Genomic DNA, 15,605 nt, shown 5'->3' with positions numbered 1-15,605 from the left:
GCAGGATTTGTACAAGTCAGGCCGGCACTCGTGTATTTAAAACAACTTAGCACACCTAAAATAATGTTTCATGTTGCTAGTTTTTTAATTGCGGCCAACCGAATCAGGAAAAAGAATGCCACATCTCCACCGCTCTTAAACATTTGTGAATAGTAGACCCCATGTTTAGAAAAAATACCATTAAGGGCAGGCGGACACCATGATACTCATACATAAATGTGGTTTTTAGGAATATTTTTTATGTTTAAAGTATTTTATTAGAAAGGTACAGTAGCATACAAACACAATCATACAAAGATGCAATTGTCGCGCCAGGAGGCGTCCAGGAATGAAGTGCCATTGTCCCAGCCCCAAGAGGCTGCCTCGACCTCCTGCTCCTTGCATGGGAATGTGCAAAAGTAACAGAGGAACAACGCCCAAAATTCCGTACCCTCCCTTGATTAAACTAAATTCCCCAACAAACCCCCCCCCGCCCTCCCTGTCCAGTGCTGCGTAGTATGGAAGTGAAGCGCCATTCCTATCATCCTCCCCGTCCATGACCTCGCCAGTGGGGCCGTATCCTCCCCTCCCCAATGGGACAGTACATTACAACGGAGGTGTAAGCCTCATCAGTCTCAGGTATCGGGGCATGTAATTTCCTTAAATTCCGTGGCCAGTAGTGTGTGAAAGGGTTGCCACAGCTCCTCAAAGCAAGTCACATCTCCCGCTAGTGTGAGCGACAGCTTTTCCATCCCCAGAACATGCCACAGCCTGTGCAGCCACCCCGTGTGAGAAGGAATGGTGGGCGTGCGCCAGTGTATCAGTATGTTCTGAACCGCTGAGCCCAGCATGATGGCAATCTGCCGTCCCCTCCTAGATTTCAGCGGGTACATCAAGCCATTTGGGAGACCCAGCAGGGTATACGCTGGAAATCGGGGCAGTTCAATCTCAAAGCATGCATCAATCTCATCTATCACTGTTGACCAATAGGCTTGCAATACCGGGCAGTCCCAGAGGATGTGTGTCAATGTGCCAACCCGCCCGCAATCCCGCCAGCATTTGTCACTTATGAGTCGGTTCATCTCGTGCAGTCTTTCCGGGGTGTGATACCAATAGGTGGAAACCTTGGTGAAGGTTTCCGTGAGGCCTACATGATAGGCTGAGTGTCTAGCCCTGTATGAAATATGTTCCCACTCCTTATGGCTAAGTGTCCTCCCCAGTTCTCTGTTCCAGCGTTCTCGACCAGGAATGTGGAAATAGGAAGATGGGAGTTGGAGCATCCTATAGAGGTCAGTTATGAGTTTGGCGTCCGAAGTGCGAGTCACCAGCCATCTTTCATACGGCAGCAACTTCCTGTCCGCGGACTCTCTGATATGTGGCTGCAGGGCCCAGTGTCGAACCTGCCAGTACCTCAAGCGGTCCGTCTCGGACATCTGATACTCGTCTTTAAAGCTCTGGAAGGGGATAACCCCCTCGTCTGCATACATGTGGAACAGCGCTCTGCAGCCCTTTCCCCTCCAGTGTGAGAAGGCCCCCGGCTCCGTCCCCGGTGTAAAGTCTGGATTGTCCACAATAGGTGTGAACGGTGAGGGGAATGTAGTGAGTTCGAATGCACGATAGGTAGCGTCCCATACTCTCAGCGGCACCCGCGTTACGTAAGAAGCATAGAGATTCAGGGGGCGGTGTAACCTGCGAAGGAACGGTATTTCCTGTAGAGGGCGCCCAGCCACCGCCTGATCCTGGAAGAGCCAATGTTTGTCGGACTCCCACCTACTCCATTCCACTAAGTACCGCAATTGAGATGCCTGGAAGTACTTGCGGAGATCGGGGACCCCCAGTCCCCCGGACTCCGACGCCAAAGTCGTAAGGGCGCGGCGCATTCGGGGCTTACGGCCCTGCCAAACAAAGCGGGACACCTCAGTTTGCATCTGCTGAATCCAGCCTTTAGGGGGCTGCAGAGGCAGTGCTCGGAATAATTATAGTATTTGGGGTAAAACCGTCATTTTGATCGCTGCAACCCTGCCGAGCCAAGAAATCGTCCCCTTGTGCCACCTCCCCAGCTCTTCCTTAACTTTCCTACCCATCGCTTTGTAGTTGATGGAAACCATTGCTTGCAACGTCGGAGCCAGCGCAATCCCCAAGTATTGCACCTGGTCCCGCGACCATCGCAGGGGAAAGAGTCTCTGTAGATCGCTTCTCGTCGTCAGCGCCAGGGACACGTCCAGAGCAGTTGACTTCTCCACATTCATCCGAAACCCAGCTACACTCTCAAAAGCCTTAAGCTCAGCCATACATGCGGGCAAAGCTCGCCTCGGGTTCTCCAATGTGAAAATCACATCGTCTGCGTAAAGGCTTAACGCGTGGGTGTAACCACCCATTCGTATCCCAGTCACTTCCGGATTCTGCCGCACTCGTTGAGCAAAGGGCTCCATGTAGAGCGCGAAGAGGAGGGGAGAGAGGGGGCAACCCTGTCTCGTTCCGCGTTCGATATCGAACCGCCGGGAACTGCAGCCGTTCACTCGCACCGTTGCAGACGGGAATTTATAGCAGTTAAACACCATGGTCCGAAATTTCTCTCCCATTCCCAGCCTCGCCATCACTCGTTCGAGGTAGGGCCAGTGCACCCGGTCAAACGCTTTCTCAGCGTCCACCGAAAGCAACATCCTCTCCCCAGGAACACGCGAGGCCTTTTCCAAAATGTGTACTATCCTTTTAGTGTTGTCCACGGTTTGTCTTCCTGGCACAAAGCCAGACTGGTCCGGTTCAATCAAGCCGGGGAGGTACTGTGCCAATCTCGTCGCTAGGATCCCCGTGTAGATTTTCAGATCCACATTCAATAAGGAGATCGGCCTATACGCGCCGCATTGCTTCCTGTCTTTCCCCGGTTTGGGGATAACCGACACCGTCGCCTGCAAGAGGTCCGGAGGGATAGCCCCTGGGTCTGAAAAGGAGTTAAACAGCCTGGTCAGGATAGGGGCCAATGTCGTGCAGAACGTTCTATAGAAGAGGGTAGTGTAACCGTCCGGGCCCGGGGCCTTGCCTAATTTAAGTCTGGAGATCGCTGCTATCACTTCCTCAGTTCTAATCTCTCTCTCTAAATAAGTTGCCTGCTCCGGGGTCAGGGACGAGAGGGCCACCGAGTCAAGGTAAGCCTCCGGGTCCTCCATCCGCACTTCCTCCGCTGCATACAGGTCAGCATAGAACCGGCGGAAGGCCTCGGCGATTTCCGCGTCGCCCGAGATCCCCTGCCCGCGTCCCCCACTAATTCTTTCACCTGACGATTCTGATGGGCCACTCTCAGTTTGGCTGCCAGTAGGCGACCACATCGATCCCCCCCCGAATAATAGGCGTGCTTGAGGCGCAACGCTGCGTATTCAGCCCTATCTAAGTCTAGTGAGGACAAGAGTTTTCTAGCTGCCTTCAACTGCTTCCAAACTCTGGGGGCCCCAGTGCGGCGATGTACCTGTTCTAGTTCCCTGACTTTCTGTGTGAGCTCATCCCGCTTTAGTTTCCTGTCTCGATTGTCTGCAGCTGAAATCGCTATAAACTCTCCCCGTAGTACTGCCTTAAGAGCTCCCCATTGGGTCGACAGTGAAGTATCAGAGTTGGAGTTACGTAGCTGAAAATCTTTCACCGAGTCCATGATACTCTGCACTACCGCCTTTTTATGTAGAAGCGTATCCCGAAGCCGCCAAACTCCCCTCCGAGCAGGGCTCGGCGGGAGAAGGAAGGTCCCCGAGACCGGCGCGTGGTCCGAAAGAGAGATGACCCCTATTTCTGAAGTGGTGGCCAAGTCCCGAATAGGGCCAGAGACCAGCAGATGATCTAGCCTAGCGTATGTCTTGTGTGCGTGCGAGTAGTAGGAGAAGTCCCTATCTGACGGGTGAAGCCCACGCCAGAGGTCGTGCAAGTCCAAGTCAACCAACTGTGTCTTCACTGCGTGCAAGATTTCCCCCGTTTGTGGGTATCGTTGCGCTGACCTGTCGTTTGAGGAATCAAAGACCAAATTTAAGTCCCCTCCTAGTATGATATGCCTGTCTGGAGATGCTGTGATGTCCTCCAGTGCTTTGCGTAGGAAGCTATCCTGCTGTTCGTTTGGCCCATAAACCGTGCCCACTGTGAACACTAGAGTCCCCAATTTAAGTCTGTAGGCCAGAAGTCTCCCTCTTTGTTCTACAAACTTGTGCAGCACCTCCCCCTTAAAGGATTTGGACAAAAGGATAGCCACCCCAGCTGTTTTGGTTGTGTTGGAGGAAAAGAATTGCGTAGGGAAATGGCGGGACCGCAACCTGTGACAATCACCGGCTAGTAGGTGGGTTTCTTGGAGCAGACAGACGTCTGCCTGGGAGCTTTCCAATAAAGACAGGACGGCCCTCCGCTTCGTGGGATTATTCAGCCCCTTAACATTCAGGGTAAGTACCTTCAACTCTGCCATGGACGGTCGGGACTACCTTGCCTATGTGTGTGATCTAGAGCGCACGGCATCCTGATGACGCACAAGCTAGCGTGTGAGTCTGGACAGATACTCGCAGACACCTTGGGAGCACTGGACAGGGCAACCCCAAACTTCCCCCCCCCAACTCCCCCCTTCTCAACCCCCAACACTCCCTCCCCCCCAGCCCCTCAACTCACACCCCAACTTTCCAAACCTCCCCCTCCCCCTCCCTTCTTCAACTCGCACCCCAGCCTCCCAACCCCCCCCCCCTCCTCCCCAAATTTCCCAGAACTTCCTGAAATAGTCCCAGACAAGCCCAAGCGGACCAGTCCGTGGAATGTTACCTTAGTGGACGTCCAGCCACACGTGTCCAATCCGTCGCTCCCTCCCCCCCCACCCCAAGCCAGCAGTTGGATTGTTGCTATGGAGAACTCCCCCCGGAGCACATTCAAGCGGTCAATGCCACCTCCAGCGCATCTCCAAGCTCCTCAGAGGCTGTCCGAACTAAATCCTCTCGTGCTGCCCTGATAGCCGGAGAACCCGGCCTACGTGACACCTCCGTTGTCCGTCTGCGTGCCACTCGTTGCCATCCTCCGTCCGCTGTGCGTCGCCTCCTCGGCGTGTGGGAACCCTCCTCCTCCGCAGTGATGCCCAGGATTTCGCAAGTGTCCTGTAGGGAACGCAGTTGGTGAGTCTCGCCATGCCACTTGAAAATTATACGGAAGGGGTGACCCCAGGAGTAGGGCGTGTCGTGCTGCCTGAGGAAGTCCGTCACAATCTTAAATGCTTTACGCTTCTGAAGCGTGAGTGTAGACAGGTCTTGATATAGCGCTACAGGGTGATCGCGAAAGGTGAGTGAGCGTGCTTTCCGTGCCTCCACCATTATCCTCTCCTTCAGTGGGAAGTCCGGGAGGAATGCCAGAATGTCCGGAGGAGGGCCATTAGCCCTTCTGGGGGGTCCCACCCTGTGTGCTCTGTCTATTCTTATGGGGAAATCATCCCCTTCGCCCAGGACTGTTCGAAAGAGTTCCTGCAGGTACTTAACTATATCCGGGTTCTCCTCCGAGGATGGCACACCTCGGACCCGTATGTTGTTCCTTCGTGACCTATTCTCCAAATCCTCATTGTGTAATTGGAGGTCTATGTGCTGTTCCCTAAGGGTCAGCACTTCCTGCTGCAGAAAAGTGATCTCCTCATCTTGTCTGTGCGTGGAGCTCTCTACTGTGGCCACCCTCTCGCCTAGGTCGTCCACTTCCCTGCGGATTTCTCTCACCTCTTCTGCTACTTCCTGCTTCAGGGCCTGGAAGTCCTCCCGCAGTGTGCCAAACAGGGATTCCAAAAAGGATCTGGTGACAGGGGGTTCCGCCACCGCACCAGACTGCGAGCTCCCAGCCGCTCCAGGTGAGGAGGAGTTCTTATCTCCCTTGTTCTGAGGTCTACTGAGCATCTCCGGCAGCGTGCGATCGTTGCGTTTACTGCCCCGTTGAGCGGCCATGATGCAGGCCCTTCCACCGGCCTGTGCGCCTGTCGCCGCCTTGCGCCTCACCGACCGTCTCCCCTCCAAAAGTCTGCCTCCAGTCCAGGGCGGGCGTTGGGCTGTGTCACCCCCAAGGACCGCAGTCGATCAGGCGCGATCGCTGCACCCCAGTTCGAGGCGGGGGAGCCGCGCTCTCCGCTCTCAAGGTGCTCCCGGTGCGGCGCCAATGGGGCGGGCTGTGGCACAGAGGCCTCAATGCTGTGTCGATATCCGCTGGGACCCGGGGTCACGGCACGCACCTCACCATCATGGCCCCCGGTAGTGCTCCACTTCCACTCCTCCGAGGCCCTCTAGTCGTTCTCTCGCTCCCGCCTAGGCCAGACACCAGTCGTGGCGGCCCCAGGCGAGGGCTGCCGCCTGGGCCCTTGCTGTCCCCCCTCCGGGTGCACCGAGGTGTCTGCGGCGGAGAGGGCTGCGCCGGGGGGGGGGGAGGGGGTGTCCACTGCTCCCACGCCCGTAGCTCGGCCCGGTCTGCTGTGGGCCTCGTTGGTGGTGTCGCACAGAAGGAAGCCGGCGCCGGGGGGCCGTGGGGGCCGCCGGTCCGTTAGGTGCAGGTGTCCTCCCAGCCCCGACCAGCGCTCAGTAGGGGCGTGACTCCGCTGCCTGCCTTTCCTGGCCTCACGCTCCGCCCGGAGAGGGCCTCCAAGCCGGGCACTCGCGTAGCTCCCACCCCGGCCGAGTCAGCGCCCCGGGGTGGAGAGATCACCAGCCCTCAGCCAATGGGCCCGCTGCCCCAGGTACTCCGCCCGCTTCGCTGCTGAGGGCACCAACCTGACGACGGGGATCGGCAGCTCCAGTCAGCGCACCCGCTGTTCGGACCATGTTCTCTCCGTAGGACTGAGCGAAACTCCTCGGCCTCAGCACGTCGCCATCTTGGACCTCTGGGGGAAGGGCGGAAGCTCTCCGGGTACCCCGTCGTGCCGAGCCGCCACTACCGGCTCCATGGTCCGCCGGTGTAGATCGGCTCCGCCTACTCTGGCCGGTCAGGTCCCCGCTCTCTCGCCGCCCCGTGGTCCGCCGCTCAGTCGGGACGGAGGCGCCTCGCTTGGTCCGGTCGGCACCGGTCAGCCACTCGACACACCGAACTCGGTGAGTTCGCGCTCTGCGAGGCTCAGGCGGCGGTTGTCGGGCAGCCACCGACTTCCCTGATAGTTCAGCTTCACTATGCAGCTCCGGGGGGGAGAATTAGCGTGAAGTAGGGCTCGGGGCCTTGGATGGGATCAGGAGCTCCGGCGAACACGTCCTTCTACTCCGCCATCTTGGCCACGCCCCAGGAATATTTTTAAATAAAAAATGTGATACAAATTTAAAATGTACATTTTTATATCATATGGAATGAATTTTAGGAAAAACGTTGTTCTATTTTTAGAAATTTTGTAATCCATTTTATATCTATTGTAATTGATTGTATATTTTCTATTCTTGTCTTTATATGATATTAATTTATCGAAAATAAAGGAATTGACTGACTGACTGGCATAGACGGTGGTAAAGCAAATCATTTCGTGATGACTTGCAACGTGAAGATAAAAGTAAGTGTGTTGCAGCGTGAAGACAAAATGTCCGACCAAACGTGTTACAGACATGGACTGTCATTTCCACATGAAGGTAAATGTCTCGCAATTGGACAGATATGCATAGACTGTGGTAAAGCGAATCGTTTTGTGATGACTTGCAAACGTGAAGATAAAAGTAAGTGTGTTGCAGCGTGAAGACAAAATGTCCGACCAAACGCTACATCAGTGACATTCGATGTATTCCCACAAGGCTAAGCGGTCACACCAATTGAGGCAAATCGACACAAGATGAAGTTGATAATCGTCTAAATCATCGAGAAAGAATTCCTCTGTGTCTGTTTACAATGAAAGGGACAATGATAATTGTGCAATATTGATGTTTACTTCAAAAAGGCATGTACATATGGGGCTAGTCGAATGTGAGAAAAATCCAAAGTGAAGACAATTCAACATGAAGACAGCTGTGCGTCGATAAATATTATGCCGCTGGAAATGTATCGCAAATTATCTCCGGTACCACAACTTACGAACTCAAAGACTAAAGTATACTCATGGGCTGCCTCAACGCCCTTCAAAAGTCAAATAAAAATGTTGTAGCCACGATGAAACAGAAGAAAACTGTGGTGAATGTGCCTATTCATGTACTTCAAGGAACAGCTTCAAGTGTTTGCTAAATTTCCATAGTGCTGCTGATATGGGACTGATATCAGTGAACTACACTATGAATGCTCATCATCAAGTTGTAAGTCGATTTCTTTCATTATTTTATTGGTCGGGAAAAGTCAAACAATGAAAGTAAGATTACACATAAATGAGAATTTTCATCAAAGACAGAGACGAGTTGTGTTTCACTTGCAAGAAGCTGTTGAAAAGGAACTTCATTTTTTACTTATATATGGCATCATTGAACGCTCCATTGGTCCGACACCATGGCTTTCTCCCCTTGTAACAGTGCCTAAAAGAGACAGTGAAGGACCTGTACGCATAAGTGTTGACATGCGTCAGGCCAATAAGGCAACTGAGCGAGAAAAAACTCACAATCCGCACATTGCTGATATAATATCTCAATTGAATGGAGCAGAGTTCTTCTCTCGACTCAACCTAAATAAAGGATCTTACCAATTGGACCTTGAAGAAAAATCCAGATACATTGCAACCTTTTCTAGGCATATTGGTTTGTTTTGCTAAAAGCGATTGAGTTTTGGTATTTCCTCTGCTGCAGAACTTTTCCAAGACGTCATTTGACATATCATATAGCCTGTAGTCAATGTATTTAACTATAGTGATATATTGTTATTGTGGGGCTGCACAGAAAGAGCATTGCACAACTCTCATGCAAGTATGTCGTTTGCTGAATGATGCAGCCTTAACTCTGAATGCTGACAAATGTGAATTCCACAAGAAAAGCTTGACATTCTTCAGCCATGTCTTTTGTGATGGAGGTATGAAACCTGATCCATCTAGAGTACAAGCATTGTCTACTGCCAATCCCCCACAAAGCATTTCTATCTTACGATTATTTCATGGAACGGTCAATTACTGTTCTAGATCCATGCAAGACTTTGCTATGGTCATTGCACCAGAACTAACCAAAAAGTATGTATCTTTTCATTGGTCAGATGAGTGTGAGAAGAATGAATGAATGAATTTAAGTTTATATAGCGCGTAGCTCCCCTGAGGCCTCCTAGCGCTTATGGACCGAGCGGCAGAGGAACAGCAATGTTAGAGCGATCCCTTGAAGAGATGGGTTTTCAGGAGCTTGCGGAAGGCCAACAGAGCGTCCAAAAAATCAAGCAAGCCTTTGAGAATGCCATTGAAATACCCGACTTTGATCCCAAACTCCATACAGAGGTTGCAGTTGATTCTAGCCCTGTAGGGTTAGGTGCAATCCTTGCACAGCACAAGGGACCGCCAAATTACCGAGACATATTGTGGTACATGCCAATAAGAGCCTGCAACAAACTGAACGTGCATACGTGCACCCTGAGAAAGAAAGTTTGGCACTGGTTTGGGCTTGTGAATAATTTCCACGTGTTTGTGTATGGAAAGCTCTTCACATTAGTGGCTGATCACCAAGCATTGTTGATGGTATTTGGCAATCCCACAGCAAAAATGCCTCCTCGAATTGAGCGTTGGGGTTTGAGGTCACAAGAATACAACTACACGATTCTTCATCGTCCAGTGAAAGATCAGAAACTGGCTGATTATGCCCTGGTACCCCATCTAAGACAGTGGAGGATTACATCAAATTTATTGTGAAATGGAGCACACCAACTGCCTTGGCTTTAGAGCAAATATTCACTGCCACAAGATAAGGTAGTGGCATGTCAAGATTAAAAGTTGTGGAACCAGTATTCTAGACCTCTCACTAATGACAGCGAGTATATGAAGTTCAGAAATGTAAGAGATGAACTTTCAGTAACGCAGGAAGGCCTCATTCTGCAAGGTACATGGATTGTTATTCATCAAAATCTCGGACAACAAGTAGTCGAATTTGCCCAAGAAGGAGATCGAGGAATAGTTGCCACTAAGAGAGCTCTCCGTGATCGAGTCTGGTTTCCGTATTTTGACCAAATGGTCAAAAAATAATTGAAGACTTGTCACATATGCAACTGTCTTTCATCTGAAGTTAGTCAGCAACCTTTGATTGTGTCAGAATTGCCCATCATGCTTGGGAGAGAATTGCTATTGATTTTTTTATGGCCCTCTGGATAATGGACATTATCTTCTAGTTATTGTTGATCAATACTCCCATTTTCCATTGGTAGAAGACATTTCATCCACTACACATGAGCAGGGTTATTCAAAACCTAGATGGCATCTTTGCGACATGACTTGTACCTGCAATCTTAAAATCTGATAACGACCCACCTTTTAATAGTCGAGAATTCAAAAACTTTCTAAATCATCTCAATATAAAGCATCAAAAAAAGCACTCCCCTTTGACCCCAGGCCAATGGTCTGGTAGAACGCCTCATGAGTACTCTAAAGAAATCTGTTCAGCATTCTGTATTGGGGAAGCTCGACCTCGAAGGTGTTTTGAACACTATTCTTTGAGGTTACCGTTTGACCAACTCACTCAACCACAGAGGAAACCCCTGCAACTATCATGTTTGGAAGAGCCATGACAACAAAGCTTTTCCAATGGGAGGGGCTGGGTGTGACAGGGAATTCATCTGCATTCATCTGCATGCTGATAGTCTTCTTGGGCTGGGAGAGAGGTGATTCACACTTTCATTTGAGTAAGTTGTGTTCTGCCCTCACTCAAAGGGCTGATTTACCCCCTACTGATCGTCTGGAGCCAGGAATGGGCTGCAAGGGACTGTTGCACACTTCTGAGGGTTCATTTGAAGTCACCCGTTCATCAAATACATTTTTGAGTATATGTACTGGAGCTCTAATCCCATGTTTTTAGACGCTGCTTGGGACTTGAAGCCAAACACTGTTGGCTCTACAAACTGCTCATTGCCATGAGAACTACTGTGCTGCCAGGAGCAACCACCATTTCGACTAACTGCCCTGTTGTGTTGACCTGCTGCTGCTGGGCTGCAGGAGGGACTGCCAATCTGCTACCTAACTGTATGTGCTGTCTGCTGCCTGCCACCTCCTTTTGTGCCCTGACTGAAGTGCTCTCCAAGGGTTTGTTTGACTGCCCCCTGTTCTCTTGAGATCTCAGGGCCATCAAAGAACGTGTTGCCTCTTTTCTCCAAGACTTCTGCTGAGTGAGCCCATTATACAAGGGCTAGCATGTCGCCAGTGCACCCTTCTGCACCAAGGTAAAACTTTGTGCATTACAGGAGAGTGCACCATGGGCCTGCAGTGCAGCCCTCTGACCATCATGGGCCTGCAGTGCAGCGCTCTGACCAGGGGAGTGCCTTTGTGCCTTCTAGGGAAGTGCTCCATGTTTTACAAACCAGCATGTGGTGAGCGTTTTTCTCCTGGAGGCATTACCAGAGAAACAAACACGTCCTTGAGCCAGCGTGCTCACTGCAGCTGAATTGTACTGTGAACCTCGCCCCCGGAGTCTGGCAAGATATCACCACTGTCAGATGCCACCAAGAACAAACTAGTGTGTCCCCTCTGGTCATGAGACTCGAGGAACAGCCCCCTGAAGACTTTCTCTGAGGTGATACAGTGCTGCGTCCAAGGCTGCAGAGCTACAGGAGCTGCACACAGCCTTCAAGGCAGGCCTTTCGATTACACGTTGTTCCGTAAAATGCGGCGGCCAGCATTCTGAGGCTCATTCCAGCCAGCCTTGTCCTCTGGTTTTAACGTGTATACTGCTCGAAGCTCTCAACATCGGGTCCCACTCCTGAGACATGACAACATTGTTAGCAAGTTACAGATGCCCTGATGACAGTGACCCTGCACCCACAAAGGTACTGTGAGGCAGGTTGGGTCGAGCAGAGTGGTAAAGCCGCCCTGCTCTCCTTCACGGGTGGCTTGGTTTCCCTTGGGCAAAGAGACCCGATTCAAGTGGCTCCGGTGGGCTCCAAATTCGCAAGAGCGTGAGGGGCATTTCTTGTTCAGCATTGTCTCTGCTCTGGAGATGACCTCAAGAATGGCGCAGGACCGTCCATACAGGAGAACTGCTGGAAGACTCAATCTCCATTACTGTTTGGCGTTTAGTAGGTGCTCCTGCGCCGTACGTTTGGTTTCTAAATGCAATCACTTCAACCACGTTCACTACAGTTACCATATGAAGTGTAATAGGAGCGCAGGTGTGCTGTTACCTATGTTTTCATAGTAATTTATGTGTTTTCTCTATCAAACCTGCATTATTTGCACTAACGGTGTGATTTAAGTCATGTTGGTCTTGTTTGATGTACAATATAGAATGTATTTTTACTTAATCCTGCGTGGATTCCCTTTTCTGATTTACTCACTGTGTTGCTGCACTAGTGTGTTGCACAAATGCTTTGCACATTGCCTCTTTAAACTAGCCTGACTGCTCTGGGCCAAGCTACCAGAGGGTGAGCGCAGGTTATCTCAGGTGTGTATCTGGCTCACCCTGACTAGAGTGGTGGATTCTGCCTGGCTTAGGTGCCTACCCTAGCCAACCAGAAACCCTATGTCTAACAGTGGTTCTTGTGAATCACTTGATTTCCCAGCATGCTCCTGCTGCAGGACTAGGTCAATGCACTTTATGTAGGAGGTCTAGCCACCATTTGTGTCTCAAAGGGAACTGTGACTCTTTTTCTTAGAACATAATTTTTTTTCCCTGAATTGTAACTGTTCACTTCTCCATATTATAACAATGCAGCTTTTTCAATAAATATTTTCCATGTGTAATTTTCAATGTTTTTTCTATTTTGCAGAACAACAATCACATCTAGAAAGTATGAATGTGAAAGAAAGTCATAAAGGTTCCGGAGGAAAGATGAATTTTACTAAAAATATCTACTTAAAAAAACGGCGCAGAATGCACATGAGCGAGAGACGCTTTGCTTGTAATGTGTGTGACAAAGGATTTATCAATGAGACACTTCTTGTGAGGCACAAAAAAGGACACACCAGCCTCAGGCCATATCCATGCGAAACGTGTAAAAAATGTTTCACTCAAAAGGCAACTTTTTTACAGCATCAAAGAACACACACTGGAGAGAAGCCGCATCACTGCACAGTGTGTTCCAAGCGCTTTGCTTATAAGAAAGGCCTTGTACAGCATCAACACATACACACAGGAGAAAAGCCTTTTCACTGCACCATGTGTGAGAAGAGCTTCAATCAAAAGGCAACTCTACTAAAGCACCAACTTATACACACCGGAGCGCGACCTCATCACTGCACTGTGTGTTCAAAGCGCTTTTCTCAAAAGGGAGACCTCGTACGGCATCAAAGTGTACACACAGGAGAGAGACTTCATCATTGCACTGTGTGTGAGAAGCGCTTTTCTCGTAAGTCGACCCTTGTACTGCATCAAAGAACACACACCGGAGAGCGACCTCATCACTGCACTGTGTGTTCAAAGCGCTTTCCTCAAAAGGGAGACCTCGTACGGCATCTAAGTGTACACACAGCAGAGAGACCTCATGTGTTCCAAAACCTTTTCTGAGAAGGCAACCCTTGTACTGCATCAAATCGTACACACAGGAAAGAAGCTTTATCACTGCACTGAGTGTTCCAAGCGCTTTGCTTATAAGGGAGGCCTTGTACATCATCAAAAAACACACACAGGAGAAAAGCCTTTTCGCTGCACTGTGTGCGAGAAGAGCTTCAATCAAAAGGCAAATCTACAAACGCACCAACTAATACACACTGGAGAGAGACCTTATCATTGCTCTGTGTGTTCAAAGCGCTTTTCCCAGAACGGAAGCCTTGTACGGCATCAAAGCGTACACACATGAGAGAAGCCTTTTTACTGCACTGTGTGCGAGAAGAGCTCAAATCAAAAGTCAAGTCTCGTAACACCAAACACACAGGAGAGAAACCTTATCACTGCAAAGTGTCTTCCAAGCGCTTTTCTCAGAAAGAAAGGCGATGTATGGCATCAAAGTGCACATACAGGAAAGAGGCCTTATCACTGCACTGTGTGTGAGAAGAGCTTTACTGGTAAGGCACATCTTCTATGGCTCCGAAGTTTACACTCCAGTGAGAGGCCTCATCGCTGCACTGGGTGTGAGAAGAGATTTACTCGAAAGGCACATATGCAACGGCACCAAATAATACACACTAAACTGAACCCTATCACTGCACAGTTTATGCCAGAAACTTCACTCAAAACGAAAGTTTCTACAACACCAGTTAATACAAACAAGATAGATCCATTTTCACTGTAACAATCTTATGTCCTGCTTACCCCAAAGTAAGTTTTACTGGAATGTTGTAATTTAGCTAGGGCTTATAGTCAAAAATACCTAATGGCCAGTGTTCCCTGTAGGGAGTGTGCATATAGTGTAATAACCACGAGTGAGCAAACTCCGTTGCGAAGCGCATACACTTCACACATCACTGAGGCACAATTTGCAGCTTTTGCTTTTCAAAAGCGAGCAGCGTGGAAAAAAAGATCTCTTGCGTGAAGGAGCACAGAGAGCAGATCTTGGGCCTAGCAACATACCACAGCGGAAGAGGGGAGAACGTTGCAGCGTGTCTCTTAAACGGCAGGAATCGGGTTGCCGAGGTTCACAAGTTGTGCAGCATCTTTCTTCTTCGCATGCCGTTTGCTGCACTAGTTTCTGAGAGAGGTTGCAGGACTTTACAGGCAGCTGTGGCTCTCCGGGGGTGATCCGTCCCTTTCAGATTCATTTATTTTAAAAGGCCATGCACTAATTAGCATTGTTCGGTATTTAAGGGCATGATGTGCGGCATACTGATGTTTAAGTCCCAGCTAAAAGTGTTCAAAAAGCAAGCACTCAGTGCATAATGGTATGCCTGTGCTAAACGTATTTAGAGAACTAATTTCTGACCCGGCCGCAAGCATGCTTAGTCATATGTGCCCGCAGTGAGGCAGCATCATTCAGATGAGTCATTTTCCCGGCTCCGTAATTGCAGCTCTGGTCACCTGTGAAGCGTGATTGCGAGCAGCCATACAAGAATGTAAGGAGATATGATCGGTAACCAATCACACCCTTGTGTTATTTCTTTATAAATGTCCAGATCGTTTTTCACTGCTAGTTGAGTCTATTGCACCAACCAAATATAGGATTCATTTACTACCTCGCTCACGCCGTTACATGAGGGCACAGCCGCAACACTCTCTCGCCATCTTACAAATCACACACTAAACTACTACTTACACGTCACAACAACTTTGAGCTCACAGCTAGGGCTCTCAGCACAGCCCCCTATTTGCAGATGCCAATGTGCTAACAAATCGAAGCCCGATGCCCCTCTGCAGCACACAGAGGTACTCGCCTCGCGGAACAGACTTGCTTCCGTCTTCAGCCCAAGTGCTGCTCACTCTTTTTGGTGCTTGATTACCGTTGGAGCTGCAGAAAGAAACAGGGGTTCTTTTCCCTTCCCTTCATACCTTTTACCACATATGTTTAAGAGTTAGTAGTTGAACTGTGGTTATTGCAGATGTATGTAGACCTATTTTCCTAAATAAATCCTGCTGTATCTTGCATTTCAATGGGTTCGAGTCAGCATTCTGTGCATTTAAGATCCCCTCCTATAGGGCGCACATTTATTTTTGTGT

At 49.8% G+C, this 15,605-nt stretch overlaps 1 protein-coding gene across 1 annotated transcript in view; it reads left to right on the top strand.

Annotated features, from left to right (window-relative positions):
• LOC144768204 (uncharacterized) overlaps positions 1–15,402 on the top strand; it is a 41,466-nt gene extending 26,064 nt beyond the window's left edge. The window contains 3 exon segments of the mRNA XM_078651689.1: positions 12,787–13,476; positions 13,616–13,867; positions 13,946–15,402. Of these exon segments, the coding sequence (XP_078507815.1) occupies positions 12,787–13,476; positions 13,616–13,867; positions 13,946–14,247 (1,244 nt within the window). The 3' untranslated portion in view covers positions 14,248–15,402.
• Positions 15,403–15,605: the final 203 nt, after the last annotated feature.

This window comes from Lissotriton helveticus, chromosome 1_1 (assembly GCF_964261635.1).
Source record: "Lissotriton helveticus chromosome 1_1, aLisHel1.1, whole genome shotgun sequence".
In the NCBI taxonomy this organism is placed as follows: Eukaryota; Metazoa; Chordata; class Amphibia; order Caudata; family Salamandridae; genus Lissotriton; species Lissotriton helveticus.
The sequence above is the reverse complement of the archived record's forward strand: the minus strand, read 5'-3'. Positions and strand labels throughout refer to the sequence as shown.